The 19,758-nt window shown below is 50.8% G+C and overlaps 1 protein-coding gene across 1 annotated transcript in view; it reads right to left on the reverse strand.

The window, feature by feature from the left end:
* Window positions 1–4,619: 4,619 nt before the first annotated feature.
* suclg2 (succinate-CoA ligase GDP-forming subunit beta) overlaps window positions 4,620–19,758 on the reverse strand; it is a 33,109-nt gene continuing 17,970 nt past the window's right edge. Inside the window, exons 10-11 of the mRNA XM_019859771.1 lie at window positions 8,230–8,350; window positions 4,620–4,855 (exon numbers count right to left, since the gene is read on the reverse strand). Of these exons, the coding sequence (XP_019715330.1) occupies window positions 4,743–4,855; window positions 8,230–8,350 (234 nt within the window). The 3' untranslated portion in view covers window positions 4,620–4,742. The remainder of the gene's footprint in view (window positions 4,856–8,229; window positions 8,351–19,758) is intronic.

Raw genomic sequence — 19,758 nt, forward strand, 5'->3', positions numbered from 1 at the left:
GCCCCCTTCTTGGGTCCATCTGTCACCCTGTGGCGGGGGGGGGGGGGTGAGAGAGAACTGTTCTCCGCTCCTCCCTGGAAAAAAATCCGGGTTGACAGAACACTTTTGTGATGGGTTTGTGCTGCCGGCCGAGTCACAGACTGCGAATGTGCTCGACACGCACGCCCAAACTGGTTTAATTTATTCCGCTTGAATATGAGACGGTTGCGGACATGTTCCCGTTATCGCAGTTATGCGTCAAAGTCACCTTCACCGCGTGCACACAAACACGGCTCTGATGAGTCAACACACACACACACACACACACACACACACACACACACACACACACACACACACACACAGAGCATCACCTCATCGTAGCAAAACAAAATATATTTAAAAAAAAATGTGTCTGGGCTCATCACACCCGCGGTATTCTTCTTGTCGCCAAGTGTTATATGACGGCAAGCACCCGCGGTGTGTTCCACGAGGACTTATCGAGTGCTTTCAAAGAGGATTTAGGATTTTGCCATCTGGGCCACGCTTGGATTCGGTGTCGTTTGCCGTTCGGAGGTCACCTTCAATCAGCTTCCAAGTTTGTAGCGCGGTATCCAGGGCGGAGCTTTCTCCCGCCTGCGCCGTTGCATCCAGGACAGGATCCTGTTGGAATCCGTTGTTTGTCCTCTGTCGTCCCCGCTGTTGCCCCTCCCCTTTTGTGTTCCCTTTTTCGGTGTGGACTGGGCCTCTCCCTAATCAGTGCACCTGCCTCCCCTACACACCCGCCAGTCTTCCTCTCGTCAGCCACCGACAGCCTCAAACACAGCCTGAGCAGCCACCTCTTGCCAGTTCGTCAGCCATCTTTCCCGCCGTACTCGCTCCAGCCTTCGTGTCGCCCTCGACTTGGTTATTCGGACTTCCCTTCAGTTCTTGTCAATAAAACCCGTTCTGAGTTCATCGCATCTGCCTGTGGGTCCCTTTCTCAACTCTAGATTGTCGCCCGCCTGGCCAAGAAGAAGGAAGGAAACCATAAATGTGCCCACACAAGTGACAGAGTGGGCATGGTACGCCCCGGCCCGGTTGCCAGTCACTTGCAAGGGCACATGGAGGCAATCAAACATTTTCGGCGAGAAACAAGAGAGAGTCTTCAATTAACATTTCAAACAGCACCCAAACGCCCTGCACCCCGCCCATCATGTGCAACTTGTGAAAAAAAAAAAGGATGAAGAAATCCACTCCCCAGCTCCACAGGAATGATTTCGTGCCAGCATTCCCTGCTAGAGAAGTTGGAAACGGCGGCGACTCAAGACGGGATAAGCGGAAAGATAAGAGGAGCTAAAGGACGATTTTCCGATTTTTGGGTGGGCAAAGTGAGCGTTCGATCCTGAAAATGAATATTGAGTGCACGGCGGACCTCGACAGCGGCGGGGAGACGAGGTGAAAACAAGAGATGGTCACGGCGAAAACCAAGATTGTGGAGGTCTGGCCATGATGAGGATTACCTTTCGGAAAGCTGTCTGCGACTCACTCAAATTCTCCGGGCAAAGTCATTGGAATCGATTCCAAGTCCTCCGCTTACGGACATCCGCTGACAACCGTGTGGGAAAGGAGCAAATTGATTACTCCGTTCATTTGCGAGCCAAGGGCGGCCCAACGCGCGCGCCCGCGGCAGCTCGCTATCGATGCGCGCCCCTTTCTCATTTTGGTCATTTTCACCCTCCTGCGCCGTGAACTTGGCCCTATGTAAAAACGATGAACGCACAGAAGCTGCCCGCCACCTAGTCAACGGCGGGGTTAGGGGAAAAAAACATTTACGAAACACAAACCTCAGGCCATTCAAGTCTGTTTGAGTTGATAAAGCACGAGCTGTTGGCTTTCAAGTCAGTCTGGAAAGCTATCGAGAGATATCTTTCAAAAAACTAATTTCATCAGGATAAAAGAGCCAAGAGACGAGATGTGTCTCCCCAGGGCAGCAGCTGAATGTTTTCATATCGAGACCATAAGCAGCCACACGTTCACGAACCCAAACCAACAATTACAATGCAAAAGTGAGCCACCAATAGGAATAAAACTGACCCCCCCCCATCCAAAGGCGCTGTATTTAGTGCACTTAAAAGGCTGCTTGACACACGAAAGTCTTCAGGCTGACCTCCAAAGCTTCTTGGCCCTCATCTATATTTATACGGCGGAGCGGCACTAATTTTACCCAGTAAATCAGCGCGCACGTTTCGTCGTGTTGACCTCCAACTTGACACTGAATTAAAGAATATCAGGGCCCGAGGAGGCTGCGTTAACAAGCCTTAAATTCCTCCGTCCAATCCATCAGCCAAGAGCTTTCTGACACGCGCGGCCAGGAGCATGAAATAAGGCAATTATTGAACCCTTCGGTCCATTTCTACAACTTGGCTGGCAGGCGTGAGGGAAGCTCAAATGAGCCGTGCGTACCCCCCCCCCACTTGTCTCGCCCCCGCCCGACTTTTGAGTCTTCAGATGACACGTCGACGGAAAATAAAACATGGGAACTGAATTCTTGGTGCAGAAGCACTCTTCCTTCCCATACACGCGACAAGTGAATCGTGCAATGCCACTTGCATCATGTTTTCCGACTTGGACGGTGCTTCACGTGGACGTTCAAAGTCGACGCAGCACATATACTGGACATACAAAGAGAAAAAAAAAAATCCAAACTGCAAGTACCAGTGGCACTTTCTCGAGTAATCTCGATCCCCCCCGCCCCCAGAAAGCATCAACCAAAGGTCAAAAGTTCATATTTCTGTGGCGCGCGTGCGTACTTGAGTTGTGTTTTTCACATGGTGGGTTGTCCAAGCCCGTTTGCTGTGAGCTTCCTCTCAGATTGAAGTGACAGATCATCCATCACACAATCGGTGCTTTTGTCAGGAGGAACTTTTGGCCGAGTCGTCCCGAAGTCCATCAAGGACAGTCACTCGGCTCAGGTCCGCCTCGGGAGTTGGATTCGAAAATGCCAAGGAGGGTTTCCCAGGACTGAGCGCGTCCTCTCACTCAAAAGTAGAGGTGGGGCCTCAAACTCATCAACTCTCTTTTCTTGATAATAGACAAATTACTTGCAGGGAACAATTTTTTAATAAAAGAGCATTCAGAACAGGAACGGCCGAGCAAGAGTGCAAAATTGTCGAGATGTTTGCTCATTCGTTGATGCCACGATTGCTCCATCGATGTGACTCACCGGTTGAAAATAACTCCAATTCTGTTTTAAGTACAGCATGTCGCTCCAATTCAAAAGGAGGATGCATCATCACATGAAGGGATGTCCTCTTGGTGTATGAAGCACACGTGTTTGCGTGCTGACGCGCGCGCACAGCAACACTTGAAGACATTCGGGCAAACCTGAGATTGGCTCTGAAAGCCATTTTTTACTGACAGTGCACTGCAGACAGACTAAAAATGGAATCAACATTTGTAATTGTGTTGTACAACTTCCAAATGAACCAACTGCCACAAATGACATCAGTAGGAATTTTATTGAATGAAATTAGGCACTCATTACATATTCAAATTCTTTTCATAGATTTCCCTTTGACCTTTTTCACCCATTACACGGTAATAAAAAAGTACACAGAGGTTTATATCTCTCGATATAGATCCGTATGCCTCCATCCATTTTCGGATCCGCTTCTCCTCACGAGGATCACGGGGCATGACGGAGCCGATATCAGCCATCTTCGGGCAGTCGGCGGAGGACACCCTCGACCGGTTGCCGGCCAATCGCAAGGCACACATTGACGAACAACAACCATCTGCGCTCACAATCACATCTGAGTTCAATTTAATGTGTTCCATCAACTTGCCATGTATGTTTTTGGGAATGTGGGAGGAACGTCCAGAGTACCCGGAGAAAACCCCGACTGGCATAGGGAGAACATGCAAACTTCACACATGAAGCCTGGAATCGAACCCCCGCACCTCTACACTGTGAGGCGGACGTGCGAAACAGTTGTGTGTGCCGCACACACACACACACACACACACACACACACACACACACACACACACACACACACACATAAAAATATGTGTGTGTGTGTGTGTGTGTGTGTGTGTGCAGAAGGTTTACAATGTTGAATTGATGAGTGAAGAACAAACTGTCCATTAATTCTTGTAGAAAATTCACAGCAGTCGAGTTGGACATCCTTCACATGAGAGCATTGATGGAGACAAAAAAAAAAAAAAAAAAAAAAAAAAAAGATTGGGCATTGGCTGCTTGCGTGATTGTGCCATTGGCAGCCTCTGACCTCTGTCAAAGATGAGGCGATTTCCAAAATTTCTCTTGATTGGAACAATGCATTTTCATAAAAACGAGACCTCGACCCAAATGCCCGTAAACGTGTCACAGCATGACCTTGGAGAACGACACAACATGTGTTGGAAAACAGAACGGGGAAAAGTGTCAGCGCGCTGTTTTGATACCTTCACGGTGAGCAAATATATGATCGGAGTGAAATGAAAAGCGAGGCATTTGCAACGTCATCGAAGGCAATCAATGAAGAGAACAGAGAGAAAGGTGCCAACAGGAAACATCAGCAGGCGATGTGCACCAGGGCGGAGAAATGATTGGCTCCATCGGTCAGCAGATCATAAACCGGGCGACGATCTGTTGTCGTGTTAAAAAAAAAAAAAAAAAGTCCAAGTAGCTTTTGGCCCGAGGTCGTCTCCGTGGCCGTAATGGAAAAGGCGCGGAAAGTAAGGCCACAAGGAGGACGCTGAGGAAGCTCAATGGGGCTTTTCTACTTCTTGATGGCGGCCACGGCTTTCTGGGCCGCATCGTCCAGATTGTCTGCGGCCGTGATGGGCAGGCCGCTCTCGCTCAGGATCCTCTTGGCCTCATGCACGTTGGTCCCTAAAAGGTGCAGGCAAAACAAAAACATGAATCCCCACGACATCGCTGCTCACCTTTTTCGGTGTCTGAAGACCTTCAGAATACTTGAGACTGGTATCGGGACACACACTGTCAAATTGCTGCTTTTATTTGAACCAATCAGATTTTGTTTTTGGCGTCAGGCTGAAAGTACGTTTCAAGTGGGCGTGACGCAGGCAGCTTGAAGCAAGCACACCGCACCCCTTCGAGATGTCTTTCATATTGGCAGATTTTCACTTTTCGCAGGTGTGTCTGGAACTTCTTCCTGGTTGACCGAACAGAAAATCGGCAGCCGGGATCGGCGGGGGCGCGTAAACCCAACGGAGGAAATCCACACAAAGGACGGACGGGTCAAGTTCACTCGCTTTGTCTGTAAACGGCAGTCATTAGTCTGCGTGCGCGCCGCAGGCTTGCGACGAGAACAAGAGGGCAGCAGATGCTGCCTGACATGGTGGCCCGGGACCGCCGTAGAGCGCAGCCCGAGCAGAGAGAGCGAGAGAGATACACCCACTCACACCCCACAGACAGAGCCACAGGCACGCACACATGAGCCAGCAACTCTTGGCCGGCTGCCTCCATGAAAGCAAACACAAAGCTGACAAGGCTGTCACAACACACGGGCGGGGGGGGGGGGTGCGCCGCTGCCGACTGAAGGATGCGGCGAGCCAGCGAGGGAGCCCGCTGAATATCTCGCGAACCGGCGAGAGAGAGCCAAACAGCACAAAGGTTTAATCGAGCCAAAACGGCCCCCGATGCTGTTCTGCTGAGCCAGCGCCGCGACCACGACGACAAGGCCGACACCTGATTTATCGGTGATGTTGGGGGCCCGTAAGACAATTGCCAGGCCATTTCTTTGAAAAAAAAAAACCAAACGGTCGGTTTCAACATACACCACACGTCTGACTGTGCTGGCGGGGCTTACCCCGCCCCCGCGTCCCGCTCCATTCAATGGCACGTTAGTCAGGACATGCTTTGCCGGTGCCGCTTAGCGCCTCATCATATTTGTCCTGCTGGGTAACGAGTCCTCCCTAACGCTCTGCGCTGCAAACAATCCATTCGGCGGTGTCATTTATGAGGACGAACGCGGCAAGAGGCCTCGCTCAGGGAAACAAACAGGACGGCAAGAAATACTTTTGGGACGTTCACGTGCGGGAGAGGCGGATGCGGAGCCCACGTTGAACCGCGATTTTGCCGAGGACTGTTTGAGCGCCTTTCAGCTTGCGACCGCTCGCATGCCCCAAGTGCCAAAGGCGAGGACAGAAAGAAGTGCGCCGGCGAGGGCCCTTTCTGCGGGCGTCGCCCGCCGAGGTGTGTTTCGGTGAGGCTCAAAATAGACGGCGCAGTGTTGGCCTGTCGCCACTAGGTGCTGCTGGAGACCCACTCTCTTGCGGAACAAAGAGGAAGGTCGGTCTCTCTCTCTCTCTTTTTCCCCCCCTTCAAGTCACAGCTGCATGTCAGGAACCGGGGAAGAGAAAAGCACAAGGCGCTCGAGGAACGAGCGGTTGCAGAACTGAACAGGAGCGCCACATTCTCAGGCATGCTTCAGTTCAAGCGGTACCCGGGAATGTTTGAGTGGTTCGAACGTCGGCCTTCCACTCCTGAGGTTGAGGGCGGGGGCGGGATTGAAAAACAAACAAACCAACCCAGCAACCCAAAACTGATTTGGGGCTTCAATTCCAGCTTCTGATTGATTCCGAAACGCAGCATATCCGTACAGTGCAAGGTTTCAAACGTGAACATCAATGTCGTTTTTTTTTTTTTTTTGGTGAACCCGCTGAGTAAAAAGCTCCACTCCTATCGAGATGGACTTCTCCAAAGGTTTTCACTCATCAGCCGAGGGTGAACCAAAAGTAAAAATGGGTCAACGATTTCAGTGAGCTCCACTCCTATCGGGATGGACTTCTCCAAAGGTTTTCACTCATCAGCCGATGTCATCATACCAGTCGGGAGAGTGGGACTCCTCCTCGTGATCAGTGGCGAGCGGCGCGAGTTTCCTCCCTGCATCCCAAACGTTTGAAACGCGCTCTTCCCGTCCCGTGAGTCAAACGTCAAATGTGCTCATTGGAATGCATTCGAGGTAGCTTGCGAGCGGCACGCGGCGCATCCTTTTCCTTTGGATGCGCTGCCATGTCAATGAGCGCTTACGATGTCGCCGCTGATGTCGTCGGACTTTTCTTCAAAACATCCGCACCGCCGAGCATGTTGGGGTGCCAAGGAAGGGGCTCGCCGAGTCGGCGGCTTCAATGGCGCCTGACGCGAATGTAGAGGTTTGACTGACATGTTTGAAACGCGACGCGCGCGAGGCGAGTGAGCTGCCTGCGCAGTTTTGCGGTTTGACGGTGGGCTCTTCTTGACCTTTGTTGTTGAGCCGCAAGGGCGATTTCAAGTTTTTCTTTTTCTTGGCAGTGTGGCCAGCGGAGTCGCGATCGTGGACTTCTTCTGCGACGTTTCCACCTGACGCAAAAAAGCTCATGGCACCCGTTGGCTTTCCTGCTTCAACTCTGCCTGCACCGCAACCAGTTGGCCCTTCTTCGCAAACAAGCGCACGCACGCGCGCACACGGACGAGTCTCGAGCCAAGGCAATCACGCCAAGCCGTTTAATCGAGCTTTCCCAATGAAACGTGTGCCACTTAATCCATTCTGATCCCAGGGAAGAGCGTCGGGCTGCGCCCGCTGCCCTGCGGCCGGCCTCGTGAGCGAAGCCGATTGATTCCCGCCCAATCTCCTCCGCGAGACTGAAAGCCGAGATGGAAAGTGCGAAGGAGGCCAAACAAACCCGGTTGGGATCACCACAGGCAAAGACCTCCTGCGGTCTTCTTAGATAACGGGGCTCGCGAGTTGTGTGCCGCAGGGTCGACTCGCTACGTTTGCCGCCGGAGAGCTTCACGCAGTTGTGCAATTGTGTCACGGTAGCGTGTTTATTTCCAAAATAGTGAAGAAAGTCAAAGGAGAACGAACGGCGACGATGGCTCACATGAGTCCCGGAAGGGAACAAAGTGGAGTGTGCCTTTGAGCCTCAGGGACTCAGCAACCAAGCCTTCGCCAACGGCCTGTCACGGAGAAAATTCAACCGGACTTGATTACGGAGGGAAAAGAGAGGTCAAAATCAGATGTTCCGGGCAAACGGGGATGCAGTGGGCGCCGGGAACGGAGCCTCAGAGGTCATTTGAACGAGGCTTGCCTCGCACGCAAGCGGCCGCAGGGAAGCTAAATGCCAGCGACAATACGCCAACACACCCACAGTGCCGCAGAGATCCCGGACACGAGTGACCCGAGTCGGCCGGCCTCATTATCTCATGCAATGCAAGACAGTCGAGGCGGGTGCGGACCCCGCTGCTTTGAAGCGCTTTCCTACCTTCGAGCCGGACCACCAGAGGCACTTTGAGTTCCAGCTCCCGGCAGGCCTTTGTGATCCCGTTGGCAATAATGGCACAGTTGACGATCCCGCCAAAAATGTTGACCAGGATGGCCTCCACCTGAAATTTACAAGATGAGGCATGATTTGTACGCCATACTTGCTAGCATTTGGTGGAGGAACAAAAGAAAATACCAGATGCAGGTGTTGCGTCATTGCTTGTGTGAAGCACATTGAGTTGCCTCGGGTATGAAATGTGCTCTCGAAATCAAAGTGCCCGCCCGGCCTTGGCTACTTTTTCCAACTCTGTAGATGACGTCAATGTCATTGTCTGAGCCAATGCTAGCGAGCTCAAGACCAAATCAAGTCTGCATGACAACTTCTACCTATTAAGATGGGACTTTTGTCACCTCTGCCGGTTACACAAAGAGGGCAACGACGAGGACTTCCATTCTTTTGGTGTCCACATTTCCTCAGCAGCTAGCAAGAAGACGCAAACGCTTTAGCGACGGGCCCGCGATGTCGTCGTCCCGACAAGACAACGGCATAGTTCATTTGCTCGTATAATACAAGCGGCGGCAAGTGACGTATCGATCAAACAAAGAAAGCGAGCTTCGCGTTTGTGCGTCGTGTGTGTGCGATTACACAAGCGATAATTAGCCCGGCTAGCTGACTGGAAAAGTAGACGGGAGAACACACAGGATTAATCCCCGATGCTTGTTTGTAATCACTGCTAATCTGCAAGCGCCGACTCGGGCGAACGCCTTGTAAGTAAGTAAGTGTCTCTCATACGTGCTCGCGCTTGCTGGATGCTAATGTGCAAAGCTTTCAGCGCGTGGTAATGATGTTTACTGGCAGAGAGGATCAAGGACTTGGCGAGCTAATAGAGTGACAGTCAAGGCGTCGTCCTTTCCATGCTGCCCAAATGAATCTGTCATTGTAAACAGCAGCGATCGGGGCCGAGCTCTGCGCAGCGAGGCAACGGAATGTAGAGAAAATGGCTCAATGGCTACCCTGAGCAAAGGGACAAGAAACAATGTTTTTAAATTCTGTAGTCTGTGTTATGTAGTGCTCAGATTGACCACATGTTAAAAAAAAATAAAATAAAATAAATAAGCAGCTGTATTGTGCTAACACGATACACCAACCGCCTCCCACGAGGAGGCAGCAGAGATTCAGAAGCATTTCTCCCGGTCCTGCTCTCTTGGTGTTGGCATCCCATTTTTCAACCCCGTCTCATTTGGGAGGAACAATATTTCTTCCATTCACGCGTCCCCTATTGACATCCGTGTATATAAATGATACAGAAGAGAAGATTTATGTCGCTTGGCGCGGAGGTAAGCGCCGTTTCTAACAAGACTTTTGGCCAATACTTTGCCTCTCCTTATTAGTTGTGCCACACGTGCAAAAGCGCACAGGCTGTGGGAGAGAATTTTCCTGGGGGGACGTGGCGAGTCAGTGAAACATTTGGACGTCGTCGGAGGTGAATATGATGAGTGAGCGGAACACGGGTTTGGCGACAGAGTGTTGAAATGGAAAAGTAGGAAGTGAGGAATTTCTCTTGAAAATGACGGCAACTGTCAGGAGACCATCGGAATTTAAGGCTAATCTTCCTGATGTGACAGCCACTCCAATCACAGGTTCTGCCCCACTCCTCAAAATTCTCACCCAGATGTGTCACAGTGGCAATCTGTTTCCAACGTCAAACTCGGGAGCAATAGACTGCACACAACTTCTTGTCACAGAGGCCGGTGAGCATATTTGGCACCAGGGAGGATTTTTTTGTCTTTTATTTTATTTTTTTTCCTACACAACAAAGCTGAGCACATGCAATGCGCCAACTTGCTCTTTTCCGGCGATCTGTGTGCATTTTTTTTCATGCAATGACACACGGCTTGCTACCTGGGTGCCATGTGAAATTATTCAAATTTTACTGGATAGGATCATTGCTGTCGGTGTTCCGAAACCTGCCAAAGCGTGGATAGGATCATTGCTGTCGGCGTTCCGAAACCTGCCAAAGCGTATTTAAGTCAAAATGGGAAAAAGAGGCAGATCCAAGTAAGACTCACCAGAAGGACATCAGCCCCACTGTCGAGAATTAAATAGCAAATAAAAGGCAAACACCAAGTCACCACCTTCTATCTGCTGACGAATAGAGGGCAAGAGTGCGTGTACTTGTCCTCCTTTCAAGATCCAAGCCAAGGAGGGAACAGAGCGCAAGCATCGTGTTCCTTTCTCACTCTTGTCAGGCTCCTTTCGAGAGTTGTGCAAGCGTTGCTGAATTATCAGTCAGATACACATTTTCACGACCATATCCCCGCTAAGCGCTCTTAATCTCTCTGCAGGAAGGGAGGAAAAGGGAGAGGAGCGTCGCGTTTCCCTTTGTCACCGGCGAGCGGATCGGGTTGGCAAAAGAGCGGGCTGGAGACGGCTCCGTGTCCCTCTGCGGCCTATTAGGGGGCCATTGTTGCGCTTATCTTCGGCAGACAGCCCGTACTGTCCCCACGTGCTCTGGCGGGCCTTGTTGATTTGTTTTCAATCAGCGCTCTGCGCCGGCCGACAGCCGCGGGTTAAACATGCGCGGCTCCCAAATGAAGACGACGGGCCCCATGTCCGGAATCGCACGTCTTGGAAGAACGGCGTTGAGCAGCCATGCCCGGGCAACGGTCCACTCGTGGCGGTGAAGCGACTTTTCATTTGGCCTCCAATTTCGACCGGTCATCAACACAATGGAACCAGCAAACGGAAGGCATTTTACCCACATTTTGACCGTTAGCAGATGCCGACCCGGCTCGACTGATGATAGCGAGGGTAAAACGTGACAAATGTTACAGAGACCACTGACGAATGCCTGACCAAGTCACACAAGATGTTCACCGATGATGTGTTGCCGTGCCCCCCCCACCCCCCCCGACCCGGCTGCTCCCCTTGTACTTCATACTACAGCCGGGTACAGTTTCACCAGAAAGGTTTGGCCCAAAATACTCATTCAACTCGGACTGAATCCATCCATCGAACCCTCCGCCCTCTGCACTGTGACCCCGACGTGCTAACCAGTGGACCACCGTGCCGCCCCAAGACTGAATCCAAAGTGCATCAATGTCCAGATACCACCGATCGAACCGTGTGCCAATTGAACAAGATCATCGAGATGACACTCCAAGCCCGTGCTGAGGCATCCATGAGCAATTGCCTCCTGCCTTGTTGCCAGTTTCTGACTTCGGGCTCCGGTAAATGAGCTTTGGACCACGGCAAAGTGATGAGACTGCTTTTGGGTATAAATGTCCTTGCCTTTGAATCAGCGAAGGAGACCAAAAGGAGTCACGCAGGCTCCGTAACTAAGATGCTCCCTCGGCACGTTCTTTAGGCAACATTTACCTCTGGAACATGAAGCGTTAGAAAAGTGAAAAGCTCTCACGCCCGTGCAAATCTCTTCATAGGGTTGATGGAGCGCAAAACAAAAAAAAAAAAATGAACAAAGCCCAGCTGCATGACAAGAAGGTCTTGGCAGCTTGTGGAGCGAGGCGTACTGAAACCAATGGAAGAGGAGAGAAGATGCAAAGAGGTGATGGCAAGTGTGCGCGGTCCCCAACTTCGACTGCAGACGAAGACCGGCCCTGGCAAAGAGGGATAAGAGAGAAATAATTACCCGGCCTGCTGAAGCATGACAGGCTCTTCTCGGGTCTGGAGAGACAGACTGAGCACGATGTCAAAGAGTGGCCACGTCACGAGCAAAGACGCGTCGTGACAGACGGCGGCGGCTTAAGCTGCACGTGACGCTCGGAAAGCGGATGCGGGCGCTGCCTGCGACTTGGCTTGAAAAGAGGCCCACAAGAGACGCCTTTGGCAATCTGGGGGGACTCTCGGAGCAATCGTTAATTCCATCTCACTCTCCGTCATTATTCGACCTTTGTTGTCCTCTACAAATGCACGCACACGCCCGCTTATTGCCACACAAACCCCATCTAAAGCCATCAAGACCATTTTACCGCCTCAACTTGATCGAGGTGGTGTAGACGGACATTCTCGAATCGTTTCTCAACCAACAACGGGGCAATGAAGTGGCCACCATTTATAAAATAAAATAAAATACCCAATCAGTCTTGACGTCAACTTATTGATCAACAGTCGTGACATCTTTGCGATCATTATTGTTGCGAACAGACAAAGCTGTTGAGAGGCGGCAAGCCTGTCGTGGCGGGGAGCGATGAAGGGCCGCTGCTCACCTCGGGCTCTGAAGACGTCCCTGGCTTTAACACGCATGCACAAACGGCGCACGCGTCCACGCCACTTTGCGGCGGACCGGACAGAACAATTGTGGTCCGAGTCGAATAGACATCTTCTTCATCTCCAGGGGGCGTCACGTCACCGCTGACAGGCAGACATAAATATTTGTCAACCCCTTCGCTGCGGGTTAATGGTTGTCCATCGCCAAGAGGGGGCCACGCGGGCGCACGCAATACGGACGGACGCCTTCGCCGAAATAGCAAGGTCACTTCGGGAAGTTGGAAAAAGTGGTTTGGAGAGCAAAGAGAAAGAGAGGTTTGGTGACGGATCGTTCCGCTCTCCCCGACTCAACCACTAAACTGCAGCAAAGCAGAGTCAAATGACACACATGCGGGCAGCTGAATATTAAAGAGCCAGCCTTCCCCGCTGTGTTCTTAATGCCGCACGCCGGACCCAAATTAATTTATTGTAATGTATGCACACAGAAGGTCAATTAACCAAATAACTCCGGTTCAGATCGTACCGTGATCTCGGGAGCCAATGAGCCGCTGAAAGGGCAGATGGGTGTACTTTGCAAGGCAAATTACCCCCCCGCACCCACCCCGCCGCAGCATTTGCATGCTGACTTGCAGGCTCGAGGAACATCGAAGCCGATTCAACAAATGACGACCACACCACGACTTTGTTGAGAAAACAACCGGAGCAAAACTCCTCACTTCCAGCAGTGTTCACGGGTGTTATCTGCCAACAAGCAATTTAAAACAAACCCAATTTTCACCTCAGAACTCTTCAACATATCTCACAGCATCCGGAGGCCTCAGGTGCTGGCTTTTGAAATGGCAGAAAATAGCCGAGTGTCAATGCCCCATTTTGTGTGAGGTCCCACCGGCAGTGCGCAAATCAACTGAGCTGGATGGGCGATGAAAGGGTTCAAATAACTTCAACACTCGTACTCGACTCGACTTATCTTCCCGGAGCGAGTCAAGCTCGGGTTCATCGGACGGACCGTGATACCAATACGGTTGGGAGCTTTTAACAGAATTTATGGCTGTTTTTCCTCAGGCCGAACCGAGGCCTTAGTCAGGGCAGAGGGAATGAGGAAACCTTGACAAAACAAATCCGACATCACAAAGTTTTTATGATTGTTCTATGATCACCGCATGGACAGGCAGCGCCTACTGTGATGCGGACTCTGTATCGGTGTGTCCTGGTGAAGAAGGAGCCGAACCATTTATGTTCTTGCCCTCACCTGTGGTCATGACCCAAAGAACGAGATCCCGGTTATGAGCGGACGAAATGAGTTTCCTGCGCAGCGTGTCCGGACTCTCCCTTAGAGATAAGGGGAGATCTCTTTCAAGTTGTGGGGAGTGCGACAAATGCGACAGTTGATGGCGTTCGAAAGAACAGAATGCCGTATCAATTCGCCATGAGGGTTTTGGTTGGGTACTAGCAGGATCAGGAGGGGAGAATAGGATGTCAAGTCCACCTCAGATCGATGGAGGTCTCATTGAGGAGCGTACGTCGGCCATGTCAGAAAGGGCATCTGAGATGGGGAAAATGAGGCCATCTTTGACCCGGAGGTGGAGCTGGAAGTTTTCACGCCAGTCAAGATTTTCCAAGGGCGATTGAATTCCTTCTGGCGTCTTTTGTGTACGCACGCACGCACACACCGCGTCACCAGCTACATTAGCTACTTGAGAGGAAATGTTTCATTTGGAACCATTTCGTCCCCGGCGATTGTGCATATGGAACCCAGAAGTAAGGTTAGCAGACTTTTTCAATTTTGCAGCGGTCTTACAAATGTAAAAATATGCTAAGCACAGTATAGTAAAACAATGAATTATGCATAGGACGACACGGTGGCACACGAGAATCGGAAGGATTACCGCACATATCGGGAGTCGCTTCAAATGAACAGCGGACCCAATTGACTTGGTGTTTCCTTTGCTGCCCTTCTTCTATGAATGACCGAAACCATGTCACTTTAGCCTAAGATGCACAGGAGAGAGCGTGTGGAGCAGAGTGTTTGGCGCAATGCTTTGCTACATGGCAAAAGTGGACATCATTGACCACATCTTTGCCATCGTTAACACACTTATGTGGCAACAATCCCCGCCCCCACCCCTCTAAAAAGATTGGCGGAAACCCTGGGTTCCTCCACGCTGTCCATGAGAGGCGTGAAAGGCTGCCACACTTGCCTCGGCCTAAGCCCATCCCTGCTCATGGTCGCTCTCAGTGGCTTCAGAATAAACAGAGACGCCACTCTGTCAAGCCGCGGAGCAGTCGACGACAGATGGCCCGGACTTGCCTTTTGTGTGCGCGTGTGTGTCAGGGACAGCAAATGGAAGCCTTCTCCTGCGAGATGAGCTCCGGTGATTACAGGCTGAGACAGCTTTCTAATTATTCTGTCAAGCATCAATCCTGTGGGTTGATGCGGGCCATCCTGTGCCCTGATGGACAGCGTAATCAGCGGGAGAAGCGCCGCCTCTCTCACCGCCGCCGTTGTGGGCTCTTCCTTTCCCGCAGTTTTCCGGACTCCTGAACCTACCGGCTCGCTTGAATCTTCTGCCCGAGCCCCTCTAGTCGGCTCTGTCTTGGGCAGGATTTACACCGCCGCTCCAAATGCCCTGTTCAAGTTTAATTCCGAGAGCTCATGTTTTTGGGGGGCACGTGTACGAGCGACACAGACAGACAAGAAAACACGAGATACCGTTGAGTTGGCATTGATTGATTGGCAAATATCGAGCATCTCTGTTCTTACCACCAGTTGGCATTTCCAGCGTGACAACTGATACAGTCAATAAAAATAGAAAGGAAAACAACTGCCAAAATGAACGAAAAGTGTGGGAGAAGAGAAAAGCGAGGCGGAGATAAGAAGCCCGCGAAGGCATTCCGCATTGTCTCCCTTGCTTAGTGAACACGGCAGATTGCTCGAGCATCAGATCGTCACGTCGGTCCAGACAGCGAACGAGCATGTCAACGGCTGATACGGATTCTCTGCTCTCACTTATTACAATGCAAGGAAATGAATGTCCGGGTGAAGGAACCAGTCAGCAACCCGATGCTCTCCGTGGATGACGATACGGGACCGAAAGTCTGCAGTGACCTCTGATTAACGTCGGTGTCGCGTCCGTGCAGTTCATATTACCTTCGATCCAGACCCCGGACATAAAAAGAAAAAGGCGGAGGCGTATTTCTGTGCAGGTATCAGGCAGCTGCCAATGTTCCAAGTGAGACTCATCATCTCTCCATTCTGCTCGATAACACAGACATAGAGGAGAATCACAGAAGAGGGCGGTATTGAAGCAGTCCTGGAAAATTCAATTACGCCGACAAGAATCTCTTGCTCGAATGCGGCCGGCGTGTCTGACAGCGCAACAAACACCGGACAGAGCGCAAGTCAGCTCGGCGGGACACGGAAACTCATTTGAAGTATGCAAAGCATATCGTTGGCGGATGTCAGCCGCATGATGTCGACATGAACTATCCTCTTTGCTTACCATTAGGGCTGCCCAGATCAGTCGACGGGTCCCAATCACAATGACCGCCACTCTCAACAATCAATCAACATTGCGGTTTATTTTGGGAAGCGTTGCTTTTCTCAACCAATTGCCTCTCTGAAGCTTCCACGTCTGTCGCGGTCATCCGGGACGACCGTGACATAGCCGGAAAAATGTGGCTATCCCCCGGGCGACGGAGCAGGAACGTTTTTGAGCGTTTACTCAAGAAGAACGCAACACTCAACTTGCATTTCCAGGGTAGCACAACCATGATCCACAAGTATCTAAAAAGACAAAGAGGCTTAAGTATACAGTATACCAGAAGTGTCCAAACTACAGCCCGGTGGACGTTCGTGGCCTGCCATTCATTTATTCATTTATTACTGCAAGGTGAAAAGGTGCGGTGTTAAAAAAAAAAAAATAGAGTCAATAGAGTAAATGCACAAGTGAGCACTGAAGTGTATGACAGGCAGGGAGCTAGAAAAGCTAACAGTGCTAGCGTCACCCATCCATAAACCAAACGTGAGGCTCCTGTGTCCTTATGTCCTTCCGTCAGGGTATGCAGAAGCACGACACTTCCTGTTTTAGAAGATAGCGGCGGCTCGGAACTCTAAACCATTAGCGGCGAGTGCTTTCGTAGCTCACAAAAGTCAAGAATGCGAAAAAGCGTCCACCATGTCAATGGTGAAATCCATTCGCATGGCTTGAGCCCTTGGCTCGTCTCTGACCAAAGGTTGGCACTTTCCCTTCTTCGTTGCCTTTCAGAACGCCGTCGTACCCATCACCATCCTTTCTTTGGGATGTTGTTAGATTTATTGACGTCATCATTCCAATATATGTCGTGCATCCCGAGTTTGCAGCGTGTTGTGGGGCGGCATTTGGCATGCGTGTGCGCAGGACGCGGAGGCGTACGGGAGCCCGGTGAAGGACCGCCGTTGATTTAGCACCTCCGCCAACGCTGCAACAGCAGTTAAAATACGAAAACGTCGCAGAGGGACGGCAATCGCTCAAACAGCGTAGCTGGAGCTTCACGCTGTGTCGAGAGATAGCAATGGGTCTGGCTGGGGGGGCGCCACGCAATTTTGAACGCGGCAAAAACGCTGCCCAAGTGAAGTGCAAAGCACAGTCAATACTTTCTGGAGAGACTGTAGACTAGCCTCTGTTTCAAAGATCAAATTACAATCATTTGGAATCGATTTAAAGATGCAACCGTCTTTGACCGTTTACATTTCCACTGGCATGGATTGTGAGAAAATAAAAACATTATTGTCATGGGAACGATTTAATGGTGTGAATGGAGTGACTCAGACCTTGTTCACAATGTGCAGCACCTCAAACCAAAAAGGCAGACTTTTTTTTTTTTCCCCTGGACGTCAGCATGTTAGTTTGCAGGGTGCTCATATTTTAACCTGCTAATTAATTTGCAGCAGGACTGAATTGCTCTCATGGCAATTACCTTGAGGCGAGCCTAACCTCAATAAATACGCTCAACAGCAGTAGCTCAGGAAAACAAACACGGGGGTTTCCAGCAAACATGGATGATCTCATTAACCCGGCCTTTGAGTGGCTTCACATTATCTCGGCGCATGAGGACGCCTCAGCGCCGGGGGGGCGGGGGAGAAATGAGTCAGAGCTGCTCACGGCCACACCACTCCTGCAGCGTTTTTTGGCAAGAGGCGGGAACAAGTGGTTCGTGATGGCGTCGCTCCTTCAAGTCTTGGGCGGGTTCCCAACCTTCTCTAGGACTTGCAACGCTCCGCGGTCCTCAGTGTGTCGTCCCATAGCCGGTTTTATCGTTTTAGTTGGACACCAAACATAAGGCCGGTGTTGACATGTTGCAACAGTTGTCAAAAAGACAACGGCAGAGAGTTGCTGCACACAAATGGCGTTTTTTGGGAGACAAAGTGTCTCCCAAGTCATTGAACACACACCCACATCCACAAAAAAGGGACAAAGATTTGTAACTCTGTTGTAATTTCCGGAGAAGCTCAGTAATAGCTTAGATTCTTCCACAATATTTCTTTCATGACAACTACTCGTTCTATTGACCTCTCTAGCGATTAGCTCCTCACCCCAACCCTATACAAGCCTGGCCTAAAAGCTCAAATTCATCCATAAAAAGAATGCATCGCCCATCATGGATGATATAAAAAAAAATAAATAAAAAAAAAAGAAGAAGAAAAAATGGAAAACAGAATCACGACTGCTATCAGAACTCACTATCTGGAGGTAACTGTCTTGCGATATTGCAAAGACATTGACTGCAGCGAATTTTAATTTGCTCCCTTGGCATCTCGTCGTTAGCGGTGGGATGCAAAACGGATGCAAATAGATGCAAGAACTTGCTTCGTTGCGGCGACTGGCAGTCTGAAGGAGCAACATCAAAGCGAGACTCATTTTTGCAACCAAAAACCACGGGGTACGTCAAACTGCGCAGTAGACTATGGCGCGTCTTTCCAGTGTAGGAAGGCTGTTCTGACTACATGGCCAAAAGCATCTTCCGCCGCTCGAGGACCTAACGAAAGGTCCGATTTGCTGAGGGAGTGGCGCCCCCGATCCAAAGGGTGTGAGGCGGCTGCGGCAATGGCAAACCACTCGTGGCAGTGGTGGCAGTAAGAACAGAGAGAGCGCAGAGCTCAATTAGCTGGTCCATCCTGTATCGATTTCCCGCAGATGAGGAAGGTCCGGACAGGGGAACACTCCGCTCCATCAGACATGCCGTCGGGACTTGGCTGCCGGTGTGACAATCCACAGGGACAAATTGGACAAGGTGACAGCATGCAGGCAATGGATTAACAGTCAGTCTTCATTCACACCGGAGGGGGCGCTTCCGTCATACTTCTGTCTATTGACGCTAAAGAGAAACCGATAGGACTGTTTTGAATCGCAGGAGGCAGCCGACTAACCCTTAAATCATCAGACCCCAACCACCGGTACCGGGCCTCGGCCCATTTGGGACCGGGCCGCGCAGAGACAGACCTGCGAGCTGTGAGCAAATTTCCTGGCGCGGCTCTAGCCAATGGGAATCCTCCTTCTAACATCGGGGTGTTTGGAAATAAGCAGAATCAGCCAATAAATGAAAGAAGCAGTGGTCAACAGAAAGGAATGGGAACAAATTCACCAAACGCTCAAAAGCAAAACGCGCAGCTGATGGGCAGCCGAAGACGAAGCTATTGTGACAAGCGAAGTTCCGCCAAGCACAAGCATATACACACTCCTGCATGTGCGATCGAATTACGTGGTTTCCTTTGTCATGTTTTTTTTTTTTTTTTTTTTTTGCCAAGACACATCATGTGAAGTGGGCCCCTTTCCGCCGCGGTCTTTCTAATGCTTCGTTCACACCAAAGGTGAAACTCAACTCAAGTCATCAATTGCCGTTGGCCCAAGCGGCTATGGAGGAATGTGGGCATTGGTTGAGAGAAGCCAAGTGAGGCCGGCCGGCAGAGCGGCAAAAGAACAGATTAAAATCTCCAAGAAAGCTTCTTTATTTAACGCAACGCCGAACCCTACACCGTTGACAGCAGTACGAGCGGAAAAGGGCCAGCTTTTCCTTGGAATCCGCCGGATGTTGCTGCGCCACGAATGGATAGATGGCGCCGTTCCATAAAACGGCCCGCATTATTCGGCACCTCGTCCATTTTGGAGAAAATGTGAAGGGCGTGAAAATACTGTCCGAACTCCGTCATGCTTTTCTTTGGAATCGAAGCTGCGTAATAAGCAGGAAGTGGCAGATACGAGTCACACAATTCACACTATGGCGATGAGTGAAAAAGAGCCCAAAACGATGGCCCCCACAACCCAT

This window comes from Hippocampus comes, unplaced genomic scaffold (assembly GCF_001891065.2).
Source record: "Hippocampus comes isolate QL1 unplaced genomic scaffold, H_comes_QL1_v1.1 scaffold568, whole genome shotgun sequence".
Classification (NCBI taxonomy): domain Eukaryota; kingdom Metazoa; phylum Chordata; class Actinopteri; order Syngnathiformes; family Syngnathidae; genus Hippocampus; species Hippocampus comes.